Source organism: Mirounga leonina, unplaced genomic scaffold (assembly GCF_011800145.1).
Source record: "Mirounga leonina isolate KUSES-001 unplaced genomic scaffold, KU_Mleo_1.0 Mir_418, whole genome shotgun sequence".
NCBI lineage: Eukaryota > Metazoa > Chordata > Mammalia > Carnivora > Phocidae > Mirounga > Mirounga leonina.
Window position 1 is genome coordinate 11,510,250 of NW_023270739.1, and position 24,596 is coordinate 11,534,845.

The following is a 24,596-nucleotide window of genomic DNA, read 5'->3' on the forward strand; positions in this document are numbered from 1 at the left end:
GTGCAGAGAGGAGCATCATCACCTCCTCATTCTAGTGATTATGCTTCTATTAACATAGCCTACAGCTAAATGAGCTCTTCTAAGCAACTATATCATATTGCTGATTTTCATTAAACTCACTGGCCAGCTGAAACTCTCACATAGCAGGGGTAGAGATTCATTCCCTGGTCTAAGGAACTTCTAGAAAAAAAAGACTTTGTATTTTCTTATTACTGGTTCAACAGAAAACAATCTCTGAGCGCCCCCCACAACCACAATATTTAATATATGAGAGTGATTCCTTTGAAGTGCTGAAAATTCAGTCATTCGCTTGACAGGGAAAGAAAGTAGAGAGTAACTATGGATAAAACCTGCCACTCTTTCCTCTTCCCACCCACTCATTCCCCACAGCAACTGGCTGACAAGTCTCAAGCTCACCCAGGAGCCATTTTGAACCAGATGCTTCCCTCATCCTCCTCCACTATCCAAGTAATTTTAGCAAAGATGGGAGGGACAGCTGTCTTTGATTGTTCCCTTCTTGGTCCTCCTTGGTGTCCTTGCCACTCTCAGGAGGGCTCTGTGAGCCCAGAAAGAAGTCTCATGAAACAGTCTTACAATAAACAAGAGTTTTCTTCTTTCCTCCTCCACCAATACTGAAGGAAAACGGAAAACCAAAGTGAGAAAGGATGGATGTTCTGTGCCACAACAGAGAAGCAGGTCCCACATGCGTGCTAGGCCATCAGTAAACACCCAGCGCATAAATACATTTGATTTGGACTAAAAGCAGACCAGGAAAAGTGAAGGTAGAATGGGGTTGTGGGTGAATAATTCCTTGGGCTCTTTGCACCCTCCACCTAGGAAAATGTAATTTCAAATGAGTTCCCCAGATGTATGGCTAAAATGTCTTCATAGTCTGGGACAGAAGGAAAGGCTCATAATAACCCACAAGGTTGAGATTCCAGAGAGGCGGGTGACAGGACAGAAGCCAAGGGTTAGTCTGGCAGCAGAAAGAGTTGGAGATGAATCTCTGACCTCCATACTTGACACTTCTGCTATTCAAGTGATGCCTCCCCGATTGGCAGCATGAGCATCACCTAGAGGCTTATTGGAAATGCTGAATCTCAAGCCTGACCCAGCCCTACTTAATCAGAACCTGCATTTCAATGAGATCCCCAGTGATGTGCACGTAGAGTGAGCCTGAGAAGCACTTCCCTACCCCACCAGTGAGGTGTATGGAGAAGTCCGTCAATGGTAGAAGCTGAAGGACCATTTAGGCCATGTGAAAGCAGTGGTCTCCTATGATCCATGACCAACACCCAAGTGTTGGACTAACGTCACAAAACAGTCTCCCCTCGACGCTGCAGGATGAGAAAGTCATGTCCGGCTCTCAAGACACATCACTGTTTTCTGGGAGCTACAAGCAGAGAACTAGCCGTCAGAGCCAAGCTGTCTTCCTGCCATACTTCCTGACACACGCCTGCATTTGGTTAAAAGGACATGGGACATGGGGGGGGGGATACTACTCAGCAATAAAAAGGAACAGACTCTTGATACCTGCAACATCCTTGGATGGATCTCAAGGGCATTGTGCAGAGTGAAGCAAGCCACTTACTGAACAGTTCTATTTATAGAACATTCTCCAAATGACAAACCTGTAGAGGTAAAACACAGTTCTGTGGCTGCCAGGGCTGGGATCGTATGAGAGGAGGAAGGGCGTGGGAGTGACTAGGAAGGGGGGGCACAGGGACACCTTTGTGGTGCAGAGCAGTGATTGGGGTGGTGGTAAAATGGATCTATACTCGTGACAAAATGGCATTGAATTAGACACACGCAGTGTGCCGATGTCAATTTCCTGGTTTCGATATCATACTAGAGACAGTTAAAATGCCTCCATTGGGGGGAAGTGGGTGAAGGGTACAAGGACCTCTCTGTACTATCTTCACAACTTCCTGTGAATCTGTAATTATTTAAAAACGAAAAGCGAAAAGAACAAAACAAAAAGGAGATGGTGGTCACGAAGGCTATGATTTGATGAGATGCATCCTCACTGTAAAACATCCATGGAGCCTTGTTGTAAGGCTTTTACTTGATTTCTTGCCTCTTTTACCAAAGACATCATTGTACACTGAGGTTCCTTTACCTAAGTCCTCCTGGATGCAATCCAGAATGTTCTTTCCCACTAAATGGTGTTACCGCAAGGTTCTAATACATGAGTGTAGCAAGAGGAGTGTGACATGTTCAGTCTAGGCGCACAGAACATCAGCTCAGAAAGGCTTTCATTTAGAGTAGGTCCAGAATGGAGAAGGGGCCCAGCCAAAGTCACCAAGTAGTCGATGGCAGCAACGGGACTGGAGGCGGGATCTGGTGCCCAGCCCGGAGCCCAGAGCCCCTCCATTCCACCCACCTGCCAACTCTCCTGGCAGCTCTTCATCCCAGAGTTTTGAGGTGGCATTAAAATTCAGAACTCATCCGAGGTTAACTCTGAAAGCAACATCCAAAGAACGCATCAATGCCAACAGGGCATCTCTTTTAATTGCCTATTCACGCAGATAGATTGTCTTTTCATGTTCGGAGCTAAACTTGGAGGCATGTCCTTTCATAGGGCACTCATTACCCCACTGCCTCATCAGTAATGGGAACTAATGTGCAACGTGATTGCTGAGTACGAGTTCTATTTTCTCCTACCAAGCAGGAAGTTTAAAATCTGCTGGGTTATTTTTAAAGAGTGTGAAAAAATAGGCATCCTACCAGCTTCCCGGTGGTCCTGTCCAAGACACATGCTGTTTTACCCAAGGCACGGGCCAGGTTGGGAGGGACACAGGTGATGTGAAGTTTCACCAGGAGGATTTCTCAGTGGAGGGGTGGGGCATGAGGGTCCACATACTCAAGTGGCAGGAAAGGACGAGGGCTAGCTGCCACTTTGTTGAGGACAGTGATCCTGGCATTTTCTGGAGTTGACAATTGGTGTTTTTTTCCCCTGGGGATTTGTGACTACCTGTCTCCTCTTCAGCCATGGTCCCCAACCCTGGACTGAGAGTCGAACCAGTGGGTCTGTCCCTGCTCGGTCATTTGCGGGGCGTTGGACTCACGTCAAATGGGTCACAAATGTGAGTCTCACGTTCCCGAGTAGATGAGGAGTTAGGGAGAGCGAATCCCTGCAACTCTAATATTTAGCAAATATAGTAATAGCGTGAAAGCATTTTTAGTACTTATATTTAGTATTTATATGAAATATTTACAGTACTTATATGAAGGAAAATCTAGTTGAACTTGGCTTCCATTGACTTAAACATTTCTTGATCACTGACTTTGTGTGAGGTACCATGCTAGGAACTAGGATTGCAATAGAGCTGTTTTTGGAGAAGTTCTCCACATTCCCTGGAACAAGTAGCACAACCCTAGAGATCACAAACCACCCTGGGAATGGCTGCGGTAGAAAGTTCTAGAAATGAAGGACAGCTGATGGGCACTGAGGAGGGCACTTGAGGGAATGAGCACTCAGTCTTACATGCAACTGATGAATCCCTAAATTCTATCTCTGAAACTAATAATACACTATGTGCTAACTAAATTGAATTTAAATAACAATAGTTTAAAAAAAGGAATGAAGGGCAGAATTGTTAACCCTCCCTTTCTTGTGTGACTCATCAGGTTCTCCTTCCCTCTGCTTGGGTCTTACAAGTCTGGAAGTGCCTTTCTCTGTTACTGTGTAGGGCCTGTACAAAATATTTTGCTTAATCTTCTCAACGATGCTATTAACTAGTTATATTTACACCAATTTTTCAGAAGAGATAAACGAAACCTGGACTTTGTGAGTGACTTGTCCAGTGTCTCAGGGCTAGCCAGGGACTGTACTGGCTTGGACACGTGAACGTTTCCAGACCAGCTTGCAGCCCGAAGCTTGGCAATGGCTGTGCATCTCCCTGACGTGAACCCTCAAGCCAAGAAGCCCAGGAAACCGTCTTGCAGTGTGTCTGGTCGGGCCAGTCGGAAAGGGATCTAGAGTGGTGTGATATGGATCTGCGCCCATTCGTCTGTGACTCAAGCTAGCGACTGCCAAGCGGGGGGCAGAGGGAGTGAGCGTGGAATTTGAAGACGACAGGGAACCCAGGACTAGGGAAATAAAAGATTTTCTCCAACGGCTGTGTGGGATCCTTACCCTTTATCCACCCTGCCTGAACACGGCGCAGTAATAGACGAGGTGGGATGAAACAAGGCCCAGCTGGACTAACACTTTTGGCCTGGGGCTTCACAGGGAAAAACAACGCAAGCCACAGAACCGGAATCACAGGACTAAACAATCTGAGGAGCGGAGAAAATCTTAGAAGCCCTTCCATCCAACCGGACCCTGAGGGGTGACTACACTGTCTTCTAGCTTCTGCCTCCCGTGATGGGAGCTCACACCTTGATCCCCATTTTGGGTGGGCTTCTCCTTCTTTTGGGAAGCATGGATGACATTTAAATACAGTATATACAAGACCAACCACACATGGGCATTTGGGGGGCCGCAGAAGCCAAGTTGGGGCCTTTGTGTTTAATCAGGTGGCTGCATGCACACCCTCCTTCCAGTTCCTCCTAGCCGTGGAAGGGGTGGAGGGTGCTTTGTGGCGGGCAGGTGGGCTCAGCCTTCTCCCCTCAAGCTGTTAAGGGCCTCATATGCTACGGGCTTCACTAAGGACTGAATGACAAAGGACTGAATGACAAAGCCTCCCGTCAGAGAAGTAAAAGGCAAATGCAGTACCATATACTTGATCTTTGCAAAAGGAATAAATCAAATGGCGTACTCACCCGAGGCCACACAGAGGGTGATGCAGGGCCAAAAATAAATCGACCTTCTGTTCTCCAGGCCTGACTCAGAGTTCTGGCCCCCGGCCCTCGGCCCTCGGCTACTTCTTAAAGAAACAGAGCTTGCCTGCTAAGCAGGGCCCAGGGGCTAGTGAGGTCAGCAGTTTACTGGGCCTCCCTGGCCCAGGCCTCCTTGCCCTGGCTTCCTGTAGGTCTTGTGGGTGAGCCAGGGGATATCAATCTCCACCCAGACCCGGGCTGGGCCAGAGTGGACCAGGTGGGGCCTTGGTTTGACCTCAGTGATGAGGATACCCAAGAAGAGAGCTGCTTGTCCCTCTGTGACCCCCCTCCACCCCAGAATGCTGCCACCACCACAAACATCAAGTCAGGCTGGCCCTCGGTGGGAGACACGCCATGTGGGGAAAACTTCTTTTTCTCCATCTTCCCACCCCCCAGAAAGCTTCCTTAAGGCACGCAAGTGACAGCCAGAGCTAAACGCTCTGCAGGCCGATTAGCTGCATTAGGCCAGTGGCCGGGGTGGTGGCGCCTGTAAGTCCTCCAAGGGGGGGCACCCACAGGTGTATGCAGACCCCGGGGACTCGAGCCTGCACACCAACCTCTGCTTGACAGAGCGGACAGGTGGCGGCCCACTGCCAACGACACGAGCCCGTCTTTCACCTCGTGTCTTCATTTTCCTCGACTCTTTCTGCAGGGCCACATTTTCCAGTCTTTCAACTGAATGAAGTTCTCAGGCCCCACCTGCCGGGAAAGAGCTCGCTCATACCACACACACGATGCGCAGCTTGGGAAAATCATTTAATGACAGAGAAAGCACACACCAGACTATACCAGAAGCCCGTCGGGAGTTGCCCCGGTACAACTCGGAGGCCAGAGGCCCCCAGCTAGCATAAGACATTCGCGGGGAAGTCAGTCGTGGTGAAGGGAACATCATACAGCATTTCTGAGAACACAGAGGAGGAAGGAGGCAGGGGTGACTCACACACTGGCTGTGGATCTTCTGGAACGTGGCCTCCTCCGCAGGCAGTTTCGCTCTCCCCCCACCCACCCCCCCTTCATCTGATGGTAGGGCCTGGGGAGGTTTGCAAATGACCAAGTAGGAGAGAGGCCTCGTGGATCCAAATCACTTGAGGGCCAATGATGTAGGCAGACGCGGCCCAGGCGCTCCATGGGTCACACCCATGTAACTTGGCATTAGTCCTCTGGACGGTGGCTCAGGGAGCAAGTACGATGGGTAACAGCAGCTTCTCTAGAGTCTAGGGTCTGGGCACGACTTCGCAAAGGCATGCTAGGAAAGAGGTTTACCCATGAGACTTTGCCAACCCCAAAGGCTGAAAGTCATTCTCGTTTCTAACTAGGTTTCAAATTAACGGACAAGAAAAAAAAAAAAGGCAGCAACTCAAAAATTACTTGGAATATTGTGGCACTTCACCAATCTCTTTTGCTTATAATATATGGCAGAGCAAAACGGAACCCTGTCGATATAAACTTTCATTACAGATAACCCTATAACTGTACACTCTCAGAATACAGAAAGAATCCTTCCTATCGTACATGTTTCATCTTTAAAAATAATCTAACATAGTCATATTATCTGGCTAGTAACAAACTATTAACATCTTCTGAGAATACAGAGAAAACTTTGGGATTAACAGTAAATCCCCTGGCGTGCGCCCTCCCCACCCCCCATCAGCATCATCTATGAACACATTTCTGCAAAAGCATCCCAGAATCATTGTTAAAGGAAAGGAATATGTTCTAGTTTTCACCAAATGGATTTTTAGCAAGAAGTGATGGAACATTTTTTACCTTGGCAAAAATGAAGCACAAACATAACATTTCACTGGTTCGGGCCCATGCAAATGCATGTCTTGTTATGTGGGGGTGTTTTATTCTCACCCCGAAATCACGATTAGCATGCACATTGTTTTCAACTATCAAGTTAGAGATAATTATTGGCAGTGCACCTCTCTGTGTAACCATGATCACTAAGGCAAGATTATTATTTTACCTTGTATAGACTATCAGCAATATCTTGTCAAATGCATGTTTATATAGTATAGACCTGCAACTTACTGTTTTTTTAAAAACGAAAACAAAAAACAAAGCTCAAAACACAGATCCCTAAACACAACTCAATTGAAAATGAACTGTTAAGCTTTTAGAAATAGATTTTAAACTACAAGGCTGCCCTGTTTTTTTGTTTTGTTATGAACATTTTAAAAAGTTCCCACCCCTAAAAATTTGCCAAATTATTTCTTCGCTATTGGTAACAGTCTCGCGAATTCGCTACCATGGCTGACTCTCCCTGAACTGCAGTGACGAAGGTCCTTCATGGGAACACGACGCTCGTCAGGGTCAGACCAGTTACGTTCTCCGGCTCTCAACCGGCAACCCAGACGACCTTTAGTCCTCAATCCATCCATTGGACGGTGGTCCCGGCGATGGGTGTTTGACCGCCCCAGGGGTGCTTTCCGATGGGCTTGGCTTGGCTGCCCCATGTTGACCTTCGCGCGCTGGGCCCCACTGCCATCTGACCAGTGGCATGTCCTTTGTTTTTCAACAGGAACGCACGGGAGCTGAAATTGCTTATTCGAGAGAAGCTGAGGCAGTAGACAGCTCCTTGGCCTAGCCAAAAACAGACGCCAGGTGAACTTGGTATGTGTTTGTGTGAAGCGATGCAGCAGCAGCATCTGGAAAGTCCCCGGGGACCGTTCCCTGCTCTGGACGTTTCATACGACAGAACCTTTGGAAGAGGACAAGTGGATTGACTGAATCCTGATGGCCAACGTCCTCTGTAAGTCCTGGAGCACATCCTGGCCTGTCCCTTCGCCATTTTTGTCATAGAGGAGCTGCTTGAAGGCCTCGTTTTCGATGAGGACCATCATGTTTTTGAGAAAGTAGCCTTCACAGTACGCGGAGAGCTCTGTGACTCCGAGGAACTGTGGAGAGAGACAGGAAGCAGGAGGAGATTATGTTTCTGAAATGCACCTGGCTGCCTGCATGCCTATGAGTGGAGAACAGCCGTGAAGGTAGACTGACGACGACAACAGCCCTGTATTCGCCTAGAGGGCCGGGGCTCATTTCTCCGCGGCTTGGCCCTGTGACTTCCCCAGGCCAACAGCAGGGGGCAGCAGTGAGAGCTGCCAATCCCGAGCGAGCTTTAAGGGGCCAGGTGTGGACTTGGCGCTCTTGCTCTTGCTCAGAACCCGGGCTCTGCAGCAGAACAGGCCCAGGCGAGCCTGCTTGGAGGGTGAGCGGCTCCAGGGAACTGAGAGGAGACAGGGGCAGAGCCCAGCCAGGGTCACCAGAGCCAAGCACAGAGGACCAGCCAGCTGACTTCAGAAGCAAGGCCCGTGGAGACCAAAAGACAGAAGCCTTGCAAGCTTTGGAAGCTGTAGAAAAGGTCTGAAGACAGCCAGCCGACATATCCACATTTACTTCTGTGCCTCAAACCTGAGTCCCTCCGCCAGGCTCAGTGAGAGCCTGTCGACTCAGGGGCTGAAAAGTGCTTACTGGTTTAACCGTTGGGTTTTGCGTTTCTTTGTTGTACTGTAGCTAACCCGCACATGAATGGAGTTGCAGACACAGCTCTAAGCTCTTCAAGTATCAACCCATTCGACTCTCACAGCAATCCCGAGTGGGCACGGACGACCTACGCCCCGGATTTAGGGCAGTGGTTTCTCAACCAGGGGTGATTTTGCCTCCCAGGGGACATCTGGAAAAGCCTGGAGGCAGTCTGGTTGTCACAACTGGGTGGTGGTGGTGATGTACGTACTATCAGCATCTAATGGGTGGAAGCCAGGGATGCTGCTAAAGCTCTCACGATGCACAGGACAGCCCCTGCCGCAGAGGATCCTGCAGCTCAAGCTGTCAGTGCCGAGGCTGAGAAAGTGATCTAGAGACGGGGTTCCTCACAGACTAAGCCAGTAGGGAAGGGATTATGTTGACCTAGCTCAGGGGCCACGCCGAGGGCTTGGCAGATGGCAGACACTTAGCTTTGTTGAATGTATGAGTGAACAGTTAACTAACAGAGTAACAGACTCACAGTGAACATTTACCGAGCGCTTACAATACGCCAGGCACCTTGCAAGGCACTTCGCGTGCATCATCTCATTTAATCTTCAACTTTCCTGGAGGCAGGCGTATTACCACCTCCAATTTACAGACGAGGAAACAGACAAGAGAGTAACTTACAAAAAAAAATCATGCAGTGCGTCCAGGGCAGAACCAGGAATGGAACCCTGGTAATTCAATCCTTAAGGCTGTGTGCTTAACCACCAAGACATTGCCTCCAGCCTGACACCATTACTCAGAGGGTGGGTATTTAGCTGCATGCGTGTGCCTGGTGGAGGGACTCAGGTTTGAGGCACAGAAGTAAATGTGGATATGTCGGCTGGCTGTCTTCAGACCTTTTCTACAGTTTCCAAAGCTTGTAAGTCTATCACAATGAACTGGATGCTCAGAAGTTGTTAAGTGCCCCTTGAGATGACATCCTGCTGTTTTATTTAGATGAATTATCTAAATCATCTAAATGCTGAATCATTCTTCTGAACTCCCTAATATCCTGTCCTTTAAACTAGAGATGCACTTTAAGTTGGTAGATGTGGAATGGTGCAATGATAACGAGGCAGTGCTAACAGGGTTTCAGTGGAATGAGCTGGAACACTTGGTTTCAAGTTGGGGCTCCCCCACCTTCCTGAATATGTGACCAGGGCTGGGTCACTTGGCCCCTCGCTTGGGTTCATCATTTTCAAAATGAGAATTAGGACACCAGCATCCCAAGTCTTGTTGGGATGATTTATGGCATGATTCTGTCATTTGTCACACTTAGGAGAGGCAGAGCTAAGGGAGGGGACTCTGGGATCTTTTCTTCCTTCTTTCCTTTTCCTTCCTTCCTTCCTCCCTTCCTCCCTCCCTCCCTCCCTCCTTCCATCCTTCCTGATTTATGACTTTAGCCATCAGCTGTTGGGCAAGTATATAATCTCTCTTTGCCTCAAAATTCCTATCCGTAAAATGGGGATGATGATAATACCTACTTAATAGTCTGTTGTTGAGACTGAATGAGATAATGCAAGGAGTGTCAGAGTAACGGTCAACTGTAGTCAGCACTCACTGCTAGTTGTCATTATAAATGTAAGCTATCACTCTCCTTCTCACCAACTGGTATCCAGTGACCCACATGGACAAAGTACATGGCCAGGCTGGGAGAAAGGGAACTGACTGTATCTACAGAACCTAGCCCAGGGGTGCCTGGGTGGCTCAGTTGGTTGAGAATCTGACCCTTGGTTTTGGCTCAGGTCATGATCTCATGGTCGTGGGATTGAGCCCCACATCAGGCTCCGTGCTGTGGGGAATCTGCTTAAAGATTCTCCTCCTTTGCCCCTTCCCCCCGCCAATAAATAAAAATACATCTTAAAAAAAAAGAACCTAGCCCAGCTAACTGGCCCTTAGAAGGACCACGCCTGTAACCATGAACTCACTGACGTCATGTGCTAATTCACTGAGCCAACGGCAACTCTGTGTATAAAAACCATGTGCAACCTTATGCAAATCAAATCACTCTTCTGTGCCTCAGTTTCCTCAGTTATAGAATGAAGGGAATGAACCAGAGGCACCAGGTAATTATGAGGTCTCTGAGAGATCCAGAAGATGTGGTGAGGTTTATCAGGTGAGAGGGCTTGTTACCACCCAATGTTCACATTGGGGCTGGGAGAGATCTTAGGAATGCTTTCATTCTTTTTTTTTAAGATTTTATTTATTTATTTGAGAGAGAGAGAATGAGAGAGAGCACATGAGAGGGGGGAGGGTCAGAGAGAGAAGCAGACTCCCTGCCGAGCAGGAAGCCCGATGCGGGACTCGATCCAGGGACTCCAGGATCATGACCTGAGCCGAAGGCAGTCGCTTAACCAACTGAGCCACCCAGGCGCCCGCTTTCATTCTTTCAACATGAACCCTGCTCTTAGAGTCACAGAGTAAAAGCCCTCACTGTACAGATGGGGAAACTGAGGCTCAGAGTTGCCTATCTTTGATTCTGTGGACACAGAGAGCATCCCCCTTTACCACACCTGGCCATTCACTTTGTATACGAATGTCACTCAGCATAAGGTAGTGTAAGTGGGGAACAGTAAGTGTAAATGGAGAACAGTAAATACTTACATTTATATTTGGTGATATTTATTCAATGGTGACTATACATCAGACCCTTGACTACCTCCACACAGCTAATTACTGACAGAACTGGGGTGGGGACTCTCATCTCCGGGACCAGTGGTTGGCAAACTGTGGGCCTGTGGGCAAAATCTGGCCCACTAACTGCTTCGGTAAATAAAGTTTTATTAGAACACAACCACATCCATCATTTACGTATCATCTGTGGCTGCTTTTGTGTGACTGCGGCAGAGTCGAGGAGGTAAAACAGCAACCGTATGGCCTGTGTGGAAATATTCACCTGGCCTTCCACAGAAAAGTCTGCTGACCTCTGTCCCTAGACTATAATTTTTCAAGGGCTGAGACTATGTCTTACTAATTTATTATATTCTGATGAATACAGTTCCTGGTAAATAGTGGGTGCTCGATGAACACTAATGAATCCCTTGGGTTCCAAACCTGTGTTCTTTCTAGCACAGTGCACTGTTGAGCTTACTGCACTAGCTTAGATTCAATTTGATGAACCAGCCTATTCTTTTTCCCAGGTTGAAAGATAATCCGAAAGGGCCATCAGAAGCTCCAGGCACACCCCCCCTTTTTTTTTTAAGATTTTATTTATTTGTCAGAGAGGGAACACAAGCAGGGGAAGTGGGAGAGGGAGAAGCAGGCTTCCCGTGGAGCAGGGAGCCCGATGCGGGGCTCGATCTCAGGACCCTGTAATCATGACCTGAGCCAAAGGCAGACGCTTAACGACTGAGCCACCCAGGCGCCCCCCCAGGACCCCCTTTTCATGACTGAATAGTTTGGAACAGCTTTGCTGGGGGAAAACAAGATGGCTAAGCCATGCATTTATGGGATGGTCTTCTCATCTGTATAAGATTCCACAGCTGTCTCAGTTAGATGTCATATAGAGGTATTGTTGCCCAGGGCGTTGACATTTGGAGAATTGTTATTAGCGTGTAAATGCCTGTGTTTCCTGGGGTTCCAAACCCAGAGTTGGTTTCTTTCTTTTCCATCTTTTACTAAACTAGCCTCAATTTGCAGCCCAGTCTGCCAGGAATAGAACCCAGGCAGCATGTGATCATCAGTGGTGGGGCAGGACCCAGAGCCCAGGGAAGCAGCACAGAGAAAGGGCACGGGCTGGCTGGCTTTGCCCTGCCCTCCATGCAAGTATCACAAGGGGCCGACTTTTGCATTGGAGACACAGCAGGATGTGGCCTGGGGCCCGCCGCAGTGGCTGGTGTGTGTAAAAGGCAAAGCTCTGGCTACAAAGGTGTATACGCCAAAGGGGCAGCTCCCTGCCAGAGGTATTCAAAGCCTGCAGCACACGTGTATTCCCAGCCTGGGCTCACACCGCATCCGGCTGCATTATTAAATATGAGAGCTACGGAAGCCGCTTGCCAAGGAGCCTGGAGTGATTAAAATGGATCGCTGTCAAGAGGACGGGCCACGGCAAATCCACTGCTGGATGCTGGGTTCACAGGGCACTTGGAGTGTCCATGGCCAGGGGAGGGGAAGAACTACAAGCTAATAATCAGGCTCTCCTCTTGGGTAGAGAGCAGCCTCTGGATGCTTTCCTGCAAAGTCATCAGTTTAAGATTAAAAAAAAAAAAATGTACTGTGTCCTGAGAAACCAGATTTTGGTAAAACCTTCACTTAACTAAAATACCTGGTGCGTGTGCGTGCATGTGTGTGCATGTGTGTGTGTGTATAGGAAACAGCTTGTAGTTGTTGATTTACTGATGACCAATCAGAAGATCTTTTCTGAGTATCAACAATTATTGCACATATTTCAAACATTTATTAGGCCAGACAATAAACACAAAGTTAGGAACCTGTGCTTTGGAGTAAGACAAATCTAGACTTACACTTCTGGGTATATGCCCCAAAGAACTAAAAGCAGAGACTTGGACAGATACTTGTCCCCCCCCACCCCCACCCCCGGCATGTTCATAGCAGCATTATCCACAGTAGCCAAAGAGTGGAAGCCATCTAAGTGTCCAATGACAGATGAATGGATAGACACAGTGTGGTCTCCCTATACAAGGAAATATTATTCAGCTTTAAAAAGAAATGAAATGGGACGCCTCGGTGGCTCAGTCATTAGGCATCTGCCTTTGGCTCAGGTCAGGATCCCAGGGACCTGGGATCAAGTCCCACATCAGGCTCCCTGCTTGGCGGGAAGCCTGCCTCTCCCTCTGCCTGACATTCCCCCTGCTTGTGCTCTCTCTCAAATAAATAAATAAAATCTTAAAAAAAATAAAAAGAAATGAAATTCTGACACATGCTACAGCATGGATGAACCTTGAGAGCACTGTGCTAATGGAAATAAGCCAGTCACAAAGGGCCAATACGCCATGATCTCACTTACATAAGGTCCCTAGGGGAGTCAAATCCACAGAGACAGGTTAAGTGGTGGTTTCAGGGGCTGAAGGGAGAGGGAAATGGGGACTTAGTGTTTTGTAGGTACAAAGTTTCAGTTTGGGAGGATGAAAAGCTCTGGAGACGGATGGTGGTGATGGTTGTACAGCGGTGTGAATGTGCTTAATGCCCGTCAAATGTACACTTAATAAATGGTTAAAATGCTAAATTTCATGTTATGTGCATTTACTACAATAAAAAAATCTCCATAGCTGTGTGACCTTAAGCAAGTTACTTCACCTCTCTGTGCCTCAGTTTCCTTATTATTATTATTATTTTTAAAGATTTTATTTATTTGCTTGACAGAGAAAGAGAGAGCACAAGCAGGGGAGGCAGCAGGCAGAGGGAGAAGCAGGCTCCCCGCCGAGCAGGGAGCCCGATGTGGGACTCGATCCTGGGACTCCAGGATCATGACCTGAGCTGAAGGCAGTCGCTTAACCGACTGAGCCACCCAGGCGCCCCTATTTTTTTTTTTTAAAGATTTTATTTATTTATTTGAGAGAGAGAGAATGAGAAAGAGCGAGCACATGAGAGGGGGGAGGGTCAGAGGGAGAAGCAGACTCCCCGCCGAGCAGGAAGCCCGATGCGGGACTTGATCCAGGGACTCCAGGATCATGACCTGAGCCGAAGGCAGTCGCTTAACCAACTGAGCCACCCAGGCGCCCCTCAGTTTCCTTATTATGACATGGGACTAATGATAGTGTTTACCTAAAAGGGCTGCAGGGAGGGTTGAAAAGGAAGGTGTGTCAAGGCTCTTAGCACAGGCAAATGCACGCTAAAAGGGCCTGTTGAGTGTTGGCGTAAGAGAGAGAACATCTCAAAGGTAACCTGAGTTTTCCCAAAAAGTGAGAGCGTAATTCATGTCAGTTGTCACTCTACAGCGCTGCGGATGTGGGAGATGTGTCCTGAGCTCCAGTCACACGGAACAAGACTTTTTTGTTTTAATTCCTGCTTGCAACTCATTTCGTTTCTTCTAGCAAATGCTAATGTGCCTGTCCTGAGCACATGGGACCAAATGAAATGGCATCTGGACAAAGTATTTGAATTCTCTTGGTCCCAGTATCCCCATAGGTGACATGAATTGGATGAGGTCAGTAGCCCCCCAACACTGGAGTCAAGACTGGCCTTAGGGCAGAAGTCACAACAGGGACCCCAGGAGCTTGTTATATAGATTCCTGGGGCACCTGGCTGGCTCAGTCTGTTAAGTGCCCAACTCTTGATTTCAGCTCAGGTCATGATCTCTTGGTTGTGAGATCAAGCTCCACATCGGGCTCTGCGTTCAGCTTGGAGTCTGCTTCAGATTCTCTCTACCTCTCCCCCTCACCCCCACTCACGTGCTCTCTCACTCTAAAATAAATAAATCTTTAAAAAAATATATACAGATTCCTGAGCCCCACTGCAGAGACCACTGGGGGGTAGAGGGCTAAAAATTTCAGACTCTCCCCAGGTGATTCTGATTAGGTGTTGGGTCCACCTAACCAGGAGGACCCCTTGGGGGTCTCCAGGGCTGTTCTCAACCTTGGCCATATCTGAAGTCACCTGGGAAGCTCTGGAAAATACCTTTTACCAGGTTCCACCCCCCAGAGGCAGATTTAATTGGTCTTTGATAGGCCCCAGGCATAGGGATTTTAAGTGACCTGGGTAAGCCCAGGTGATTCTCCTGTGTAGTCAGTTCTAGAACAGTGTGGTGCTCACCCTTGAGCATGCACCAGAGTCACCTGCAGGGCTTGCAAAGCCATAGATGGTGGGCCTCTCCCCCACAGTTTCTGGTTCAGGGGGTCTGGGATGGGGCTCTAGAATATATATTTCTAACAAGTTTCCCGCCGAGGCTGTTTCTGGATTGGAGAACACACCTGGAGAGCCACTATTCCAGAACCTTGCTACTCAAGGTGTGGCTTAGACCAGCAGCAGAGGCTTCACCTGGGAGCTTGTTAGAAACGCAGACCAGGGCCCACCTGGGGGTCTGCTGAGTCAGGGTCTGCAATGTGACCCAAGTGCACATTTGTGTTCGAGAAGCACTGTTTCAGAAACAACTCTGCTTTTGAAACTTCCTGCTCTCACTGTATTCTGGAGGGGCGAGATGAAGGGCAAGGCATCTTTTCTAGAGCGGGAGGCCGAGGGGGGAGGAATGCAGGCAGCTCAGCCTGGAGTGGGCAGGCCAGCATCAGCTCCCTGCCCCGAGCCACTTGGGTCCACGGCGCATCCTCCGGGCAGCCCGGGCAGGATTGATTACCTTGGCGTGATTGTAAATATCCACACAGTTGTCAGTGTTAATGCTCTTTGCGCAGATAATCTCACAGTGTCGCTGCAAAGCCTCCAGCTGGAAAAATTTAGCGGCAGACAGAAGCTAAAAATCATAAGAAGAGCCTGTTAGAGGTTGGGAGGTGGAAATAAAGGGAGGACAGTGGGGAAAATCCTCATTTTTCCACAGAGATGTCCCAAGGAGAAGGGCTGGGAGCACAGGTGTGGGTCTGTCACTTTAAAGCACAAAGGAAACCCTAGAAAATGAGACACAGGGATGGAACTCTGTTGCGGAGGAAGTTGGCCGAGGGGAGGGGGCTGAAGGGAACCAGATTCACGGCTATTCTAGCGGGAGGTCAAGCAAAAATGCTTACAGTTGCCGTGTCCAGAAATAAGGAAATAAGGGTGAACGCCCTTAGTTAGCAAGATGGACATGGATGCGGCTCACTCCCTCTGTTCAACCAGGTGTCCACACAAAGGTCACCTCGGAGAAGCCTCCCGGACCATGCCACCTCGGGTCACCTCCCTCCGTCACTGTCTGGCTTCCTTACCCGGCCTCAGTCGTCCTCTGAGCCCTTCTCCCAGCAGACATGATGTCATGCCTGTCGCCCTCAGAGAGCCCGAGAGGGCAGGGGTCTCTGTCCCTTTGCATACTGCCGTGGCGGCCCCTGAGAGGTCAAAGGGACTGACTTTGTGAGGAAAGGATGGGGGCGGGGGTGGGGGCAGGGGGAGCTGCTTTTTGGTGACAAGCTCTTCTGCATTATTTATGTGATTTACATGTGCATTCGTTATTTCAATTTTAAAATAAAAACAAATGTGACAAAAGAGCCCACGTCCTCAGATGGTAGCTTGGTCTGCAGGTGGAGAAGCATCAGAGGCGCGGTCCAGAGAAACAAGAGAGGAACTGTGGGGTGGTGGTGGTGGTGGGGGGGGGCGATGGCCATGGAAGGGTTTGCGGAGTCCGAAGGGAAGGATAAATGGGCCACCCAGTGAACACACAGCCCTTACGGAATATCCCCAGGTGCTAGGCATCGTTCTAGGCACCTTGTTATATAATCTTACAATCTTAAAAACCCAATGAGGTAGATCTTGTTATTCCCATTTCCAGGTGAGGAAACTGAGGCTCAGAGAGTTTAAATAATGCCCAAGATCACACAGCTCAGAAGGGGAAGAGCCTGGATCGAAACCCTGATTGGCCCAGAGTCTGTGTTTTCACCACAGTGTGTGGTTACCTTTTGAAGGACTGATAGCGCTCTGACATCTCTAATCAGCCAGGCACCCTGGACTTTGGACACCTGAATGGGATCCTGGCTCCTTTTGCTCGGGATTCCCAGAGTGATTTTGGCTTCTGGTAGGAAAACCCACAAGGGCTCCACTTTGAGGAAGGGGCAGGGACTCTTGGCCTTGGGCAGAAGGGAGCAGAAACAAGGCCCCTGGACTCAGAAGGGGAGGACAGGCTTGACGGAGAGGTAGGCAGCAGGTAGGGGGGAGCCAAGGAGACTTGGGAAGAAGGGAGAGTCATCCTGAGCCCTTATAATCAGCTCCCGGCATCCGCATCAATGGACACATTGTGATTTAAGGAATGTTTTCCGATGCTAGAAGTCACCGAGGATAGCTCCTGATGTTTGCGCCCCAGCTGTGCCTAGAGTAGAACTGGCCTCAGCCTCCCCAGTAAACTTCCCGTACCCCGCCCCAAAGCCAATTAATGTTGGATTTTGCAGAGTTGCTATTGCAAGTGCACCAAGCACCCTGGTTTCCCAGGTAGGGGCTCTGCTGAGAAGCCCTCGGGAGGCCCAAGGAGGCAGGCAGGACCCCAAAGTCTGCACCCAAGTGAAAACCCAACACAGGTCCCCCCCAGACACTGCCAACACATGTCGGTGCCTTGAGTTTACAGAGATGCCACCCACCCAACAGCACAACAGATGCCTTACCTCCATTATCTCATTGTTTTTAATGAGCAGTGACTCTGGGCCACCATGGTAGAGATACTGCATGACCAGCTGGAAGAAAGGACACAGAGAGCAGAGCGTCAGTCCGGGGTCAGCACACAGACACAATCCTCTTACAGCCGAGCAGTCTGTGCGTCCCTCTAGAACATCTGCTCTTGCTGGATCGCTGCCTTATGGGAGAAGTTCCACTTAGGACACATTTCCTAGTTGGATAGTTTTCCTTATTGCGTGCTGCCATTTGTCTCCCTGTGGTTCTGCTGGGTTCCAGGTGCACCCCCAGCTCTGCTCTCCATCTAGAGATGGCAATCGGCGCTCTCCCCTCCCACCTCCCACCCCATCCGGCTGCCCCCAAAACACTTGGCTTGAAGAGCCTGCACCAGCGGCTGTTCCCCTCTGGGAGCATGGCCCGGTTTGATTAGACCATTCTTACTTAAATCCAGAGAGAGACTCTGGGCTACCACGGGACTACCTGATCCGGGATGAAGCTGTCAGGGGTCGGGGGTTTCAATGTCTCGTTGATGGTGTGAGCAGTCCGAGCCAGGCTGTGCTCTGTTCATGTGATTCAGGAGGCCTGAATGGTGTGCCAAGTCCCAGAGCTTTGCCAACTGGTGTCCCTTTAGAACGAGGTCCCCAGATGTGCAGAACTGGCCGCCACCACTTCCCATGAAGCTGTTAATTTTTTAGGTGGTGCGTAGGCTTTCCAAGTGGGCATGGTCTTCTCCACCATCGTCCTCTGCCTGCCTTATGACACACGGACTCCCTGTCTCGCCCCACGGCAGCTGTGCTGGAAACATCTGTAGACTGGCTACATCCCATCTCTGGGCACTTGTAAAATGAGGCCCTGGGGCTGGGCTGTGCGCTAAGGTCCCTGCAGGCTCCAGTGGGTCTGTGGCCACCAGAGGGCAGTGGTGAAGGGCAAGGACCCTGCACTCGGGCTGCCTCAGTTTCCAATCAGGTTCTGCCACTTAAACACTGGGTGACCTGAATTAGGTTAGGCTCTCTGTGCCTCAGTTTCATCATCTGTAAAGTGGGGCTAACATTACATACCTCATGTGATGAGGATTACATGACATGGAACAGGGCTAGCAAGGGCCTGGAACGTGGCAAGAACTCAGTAAATGTTGGCTCTTTGATTTTTCTGAGGTGGAAACATCTTTCTCCAGTAGTGCCTCTGCTGTGTTTTCACTCAGGTCATTCGAGGTCCTTTGTGACTGATTTCAATCTACCTTTTGCATGTGTGTTTACAAGTAATAGTTTTCTTAAAAAAATACAGTGTTTACAGCTTTACTGAGCTATATTTCACATAGTGCAAACTGCTTCTGTTTAAAGTGCCCAGGTCAGTGGTTTTAGTGGATTCACGATGTTGTGCGACCGTCCCACCGTCTAATTTTAGAACATTTCCAACACCTCTAGGAGAAACCCTGTGCCCATTACCCACTGTTCCCATTTCCTCCTGGGCCAGTCCTGACACCCACGGTGGATGTGCCCGCTCCAGACATTTCATATGAGGGGAATCCTACAACAGGTGCTCTTTGGTCTGGCTGCGTCCCATTTTCAAGGTTCACCTTCATTGTCACAGATCTCTCCTTCATTCTTTTTTATTGCTGAACAACGTACCGCATTTTGTGTATCCTTTCATCAGCCTGGGGACATTTGGACTGTTCCCAATTTTTTTGCTGTTCGGAATCCAGCGGCTATGGATCAATGTACTTTTTCCGATCTCATCTGCCACTCTGCCCTTCTCTCTCCTCCTAATCGCGACAGCATCTACCTTTTATAGTCTGACCACTCTCAACCACTTGCCTTTAACCGAACCTACCACCACTTCCGGTCCCACGCTTTTGCCCAAGCTGTTCCCTCTGCCCGGATTCTCCATCTGTTGAACTCGGCCCCCTCTTTTGGGATCTAGCTCAGTGGTCACATTGCTGAAGTCTTCTCAGATCTGCTAGCTGCAACCCGAGGCTGGGCAGCACCTCATCCACGACTGCAGTGTGACTTCCCACTAGAGCTCGAGGGCACCGGCGGGGGCCGCCCATCTCTGCGTTCCCGCGCCTGGCACAGTGCCTGCGCTCAGCAAGCGCACTTTAAACAGAAACACGAGCCCTCTCCTTTCCTTTTGTGTTTGGGCCTCTGTGTGCTGACTGTGGGATGCCACAACGACCCCCCTGTCGCCGAGATGGCGGTGTGTTGACAGTGGTGGCCGAGACTTTGTGAAAGGACCACACGGCCTCGGGTCCCCCCCCACCCCCATGCTGATGGCTCATGGGCATCTAAAATACCACGTCAGCGAATGGTGGGATCCCGTTCTTACAAACGTCAACGGATTCCCCTGGCGCCTCTCTTTTATAATGGTCAAACCAATAACAACAACAGTAAGACCCGTAACAGCAACTGCCCCGAACACAGGGCCCCTCCGTTTACAAAGCACTGCTCCATTGTGTCATCTCATTTATTCAGGGTCAGGCTGTGGACTGAAAATGCCTCTTCCTTAGCGGATGGAGATCCTGGGGCTAATGGGATTTAAATTGGGCTGGCCCTTTCTGCCTTCGGACTCTGCCAACACAGGCCTTTTCTGCAAGGGGGCAAACAAAGCCTTATGAGGCCAAAGGGCCTGTTTATGGAGTTGTTTCCCTTGGCAGCTGATACCTGCATGAAGCCCTCAGTTCATCGGCATTCACGGCCTCCCGGAGGCCCCAGGTGCAGCCTCGGCTGCATCCAGCGCTCGCCTGCATGTGACGCTAAACAGTCTTGCGGGGAGGAAACGCAAGGCAGTCTCATTTACTAAAATTCTTCTGTCGGCATGGAAGTGAAGTGAACAGGCCCCTGGGAGCCTCCTTCTGGGTTGGATTCAGCCCTCCTCAGCCTATTTCAAGCCACAAATGAGGCTTTTCTTCTTTTATGGGGAAGGGGCAAGCACACAGAGAATTCCCCGGGGTCTGCTAAATCGTCCCTCCTCGTTACAGTAACTTGAGGCTAATGTGGTCAGGAAACCTTTCCCAGTCAAAAGCAATTACAGGCCTCGGAGTCCTCTGGGGCCGAGCTTTCCCACATAGGGCTCTCATTCAATGGATCTGCATGGCAAACACGGATTGAATGCCTACTACAAGGTTCTTATTACGGGAACCTCCCCAATTAGCTCCAGGCTTAATGGCTCAGGTGCCCCCTTCACGGGCACTCAGGAGAGGTGGGGAGGTGTGCATTTTCCAGCACTTAGTTCATGCTCAGACTCTAATGGGCCTACGATTCTTTCCTCAGGGCTGGGTGAGGTTTGGGGAGGGCCCAAGTCCCCACAGTAGGGAGGCAGTTAGGAGATCAGGTCTGGGAGTCAGCCAGGCCTGGCTGCAAACTCAGTGTGGCTGTGATGAGCAGCCTGAGCTTGGGCCACTTCCTTCCCCTCTCTGGGTCTGTGTCCTGGGGCAGCTGGAAGGATGGAATAAGGTGACATAGAGCAGTGGTTCTTAGATCGGGGTCCCTGGACCAGCAGCATCACCTGGGTTCTTGTAAGAAATATAAATTCTTGGGGCCCCAGTCCAGGCCCACAGAATCTGGAACTCTGGGGGTGGGGCCCAGGACTCTGCATTTCAACTTTGGTGTCTTATCAAGCCAACCCCTTCCTCCTCTGCCCTGGAGATTCCGGTACCTGCTCAAGGTGGAGAGCCACCGTAGTGTGGAGAATGGTTTCTCCACCTTGGCTGCACTCTGGGACAAGGGGAGGAAGGCAGAAACGTCAACATGCTGATGCCTGGGCCCCAGCCCAGGTTCTGATGGATGGCCTGGGCACGGGAAATTTTTAAAGCCCCCCATGTGACTCCAGTGTCCAGCAGGGGTTTGAGAAGCACTGGCTTTGAGCCTGACATACAGCCAGCGTTCAAGAAATGGGAGCTGATCTTACCACTGTTCCCCTTTAGGAAGGGGATTCCAGAACCAAGTGTCCAGGCTTTGACACCAGGTGGACTGGGTTCCAATCCTGGCTCTGTCCCTAAGTAGCACTAAGACTGGGGCAAAGGATTTAAGTTTTCTGAGCCTCAGTTTCTTCATTTCTAAAACTGGCAAGAAAAATCCAGATAGGGGCGCCTGGGTGGCTCAGTCGTTAAGCGTCTGCCTTCGGCTCAGGTCATGATCCCAGGGTCCTGGGATTGAGCCCCACATCGGGCTCCCTGCTCCACGGGAAGCCTGCTTCTCCCTCTCCCACTCCCCCTGCTTGTGTTCCCTCTCTTGCTGTGTCTCTCTCTGTCAAATAAATAAATAAAATCTTAAAAAAAAAAATCCAGATAACCACGGGTGAGCAGAGGTCAGTGTCTCATTCATAGCTGGAGCCCCACAGAGGCTTCTTCACTGTCCTCCCACTGCGAATCCTAAAGCAAAGCAGCAGTTCTTCTGGAAAACTTCAAACTCCACTGCCACCACCGTTCCAGAAAGGGCTGTCAGCAAGAAATGTGGTGAGGGGCTGGGGTGAGAGGCTGGGTGCAGGGGTGTGCCAATGCCCTAGTCCCACGCTGGGGCTCCAGCCTCCTCGCTGTGCGCCTCCCTCCCCCCCACCCCCGGCCCCGTGGGATGGCTCACCCAGACTGGCCTTGTCCTTGGAAACCTCTTTTGCCCTTTCCCCCACGGCCAGTCCCAAGTAACCTATTCTACAGGGCCTTGTGCTGAGTGAGGAGGTGGTTTACCAGTTACGGCTCAGAAAAACAAAAACCCACTTAAAAGTTGCCAAGTTGAATGCTTCCTCGCGTTGTCCTACTTGCTAATCTCTGCAAGAACCCATGACCTAGAGGTGATAATGATTAACTTGTTAAAAATGGAGAAAATGAGGCTCAGAGAAGAGTGCCTTGCCCATAGTTACTTGGGAAGGATTCTTTCTTTTGAAGTTTCAGCATAACCAAAGAAATGCATCTCTAATGGTGGAGATGCAGGCACCTCAACAGGCTTTAGGGCCTGGTGTGAGGGTATGGTGGCTTCCTGGCAGCTCTCTGGACAGCAGGATCTGGGGGACCAGGGTCAAGGGCGGAGGAAAGAACCACCATCTGGCCTACCTTCTCCTGACTTGGCTCATACTACGTGGTCCAATCTCCAATATACCTTAGGACCTGTCCGAATAGACTGATAATCACTTTCCCTCAAACACACCCCATGACTTCCCACTACTGTGCCTTTGTTTATGCTGTTCCACCCCCTGCGGTACCCCCTCTCTCCCATCCACCAGATGAGGAAAGGAGCCTTGGAAGGGCTGGTGAATTGCCCAAGGCCCCGTGATAGACACTGATTTTAAACAGGAAAATGCCGCTCTTCAGTCCTGGACTGCAGCTCTGTCCTCCCAAGTCCAGATCAGGAGCCTTGCCCTGCTACGCTGGTCACAGTCAGCCTCGTCCCCCATCCCCCATGATCTCTGAGCAGTCTCAACACCCCTCTTGGAGCATGAGTCCCCCACGGACCTGCCTGAGCTTCAGCCACCTGTGTGCTCTTCCCAGGGCTGTGCTTCCTGAGCTGAACTGCAGGAACGAGATCCTGCTCAGAATCCCACAGATTCCAGCCCCGGGGTCCCCCACATCGTCGGCTCACTAACCCTGGCAGGTGGGAGGACAGCACATCTTTGGCTTCTGATCACACTAGGCTCAACCACAGCTCTGGGACCTCATTCCTGCTGTTCTCTGCCAAGCATCTCCTAACCCCCTTTTTTAAGCGCTAAGCCTTCCTATGGTTCCCCAACTTCTCCACAGCCTTCACTATTCCAGCTAATGCCTCATCAGGAGGCCTTCTCTGATTTCACTAGTCTGAGTTGCCAGAGCACGTTGGCTCCCCGCCCTTTCTTTCCTGCCCATCCCCACATTATACTGTAGGAGATTAGTTACTCAGAGTTACCCCCTCTGGACTGTGGGGCCCCAGGGGAGGAAGGTCATTTATCCTTGTGTCCCCAGGTCCCAGCAGAGTGCTAGGTATACAGTAAGTGCTCAATAAATGCTGTAGGGATAAAACGATGGTAAACTGGAAGGGGTGGGAGAAGGAGCCCAGAGTCAGGGGACTGATGACTCTACAGTAGCCAAACCACAGGTGGATGTCTGCAGGGAAGGCCCGTGCCCTGTGCCCACCAGCACGATGTTCCAGGCCACGGGGGGACGGGGGGGGGCTCACCTGAAAGATGGGGTACTTCACGTAACCGATCTCTATGCAGGTGCTGTCATTTGTTGGTTTGCTGGACAGGAGCGCTTTGAACCTGAACAAGGACACAAGAAGGGAGATAAAAAGACCCACAAACACATCTATGGTTTGCAAAAAACTCCACTCTCTGATGAGAGAGACACATAAAATCCTGTATTCCCCCCACTTTGCAATACATTAATGATATAGCCACAGATGTCCTAATGCGACCGCAACCCCAGTGTGATGTCATCCTTGAATGTGAAGTTACAACTTCATTACTTTTTTTAAAGTGTTTTATTTAAGTAATCTCTCCGCCCAACGCGGGGCTCGAACTCACCACCCCTGAGATCAGAGTTGCATGCTCTTCCGACGTGAGCCAGCCAGGCTCCCCTGAACCACTCTTTTTAACTTTAAAGTTTTAACTTCAGGGGTGCCTGGCTGGGAACACATCGATACACCTTTAGGAATAAGCTAAACTGTGTCTCTTTTCTTAAACTTTTAATTTTGAAATAGTGATAGATTTGCAGACGAAGTGTAAAGACAATACAGAGCTCCTATACGCCCTCCGCCCAGCTTCCCCTAATGGTAGCGTCCTACACATCCATGGCCGTCAAAACTAAGAATTACCCCTGGGACAACATCTCTCCTGCTTTTCTATGCATCGTAATGGAGAACCATGTAAGGCACAGCATATTTTTCTCGTGGTGGCAGAGCAGACATCTGGGGCTTGTATTTGGCTTTGGGGGTAGGCAGTGGGAGGCCAGGGGAACCCAGGGAGTGCTGGTCACACAGGTTCATCAGCAAACATTCTGGCAGTAGGTTCCATTTCTGGGTACACAGTGTCCTCACCCCTCCTCTTACCCCGGTGGCCTCCTCATCTCCGGCCTCTCCTTTCTCCTCTGCGCACCTTCACTGATC

General features: G+C 50.0%; 1 protein-coding gene across 1 annotated transcript in view; it reads right to left on the reverse strand.

Moving 5' to 3' along the window:
* Positions 1-5,567: 5,567 nt before the first annotated feature.
* BTBD11 (BTB domain containing 11) overlaps positions 5,568-24,596 on the reverse strand; it is a 303,076-nt gene continuing 284,047 nt past the window's right edge. The window contains exons 14-17 of the mRNA XM_034987647.1: positions 23,670-23,751; positions 17,526-17,594; positions 15,587-15,700; positions 5,568-7,724 (exon numbers count right to left, since the gene is read on the reverse strand). Of these exons, the coding sequence (XP_034843538.1) occupies positions 7,515-7,724; positions 15,587-15,700; positions 17,526-17,594; positions 23,670-23,751 (475 nt within the window). The 3' untranslated portion in view covers positions 5,568-7,514. The remainder of the gene's footprint in view (positions 7,725-15,586; positions 15,701-17,525; positions 17,595-23,669; positions 23,752-24,596) is intronic.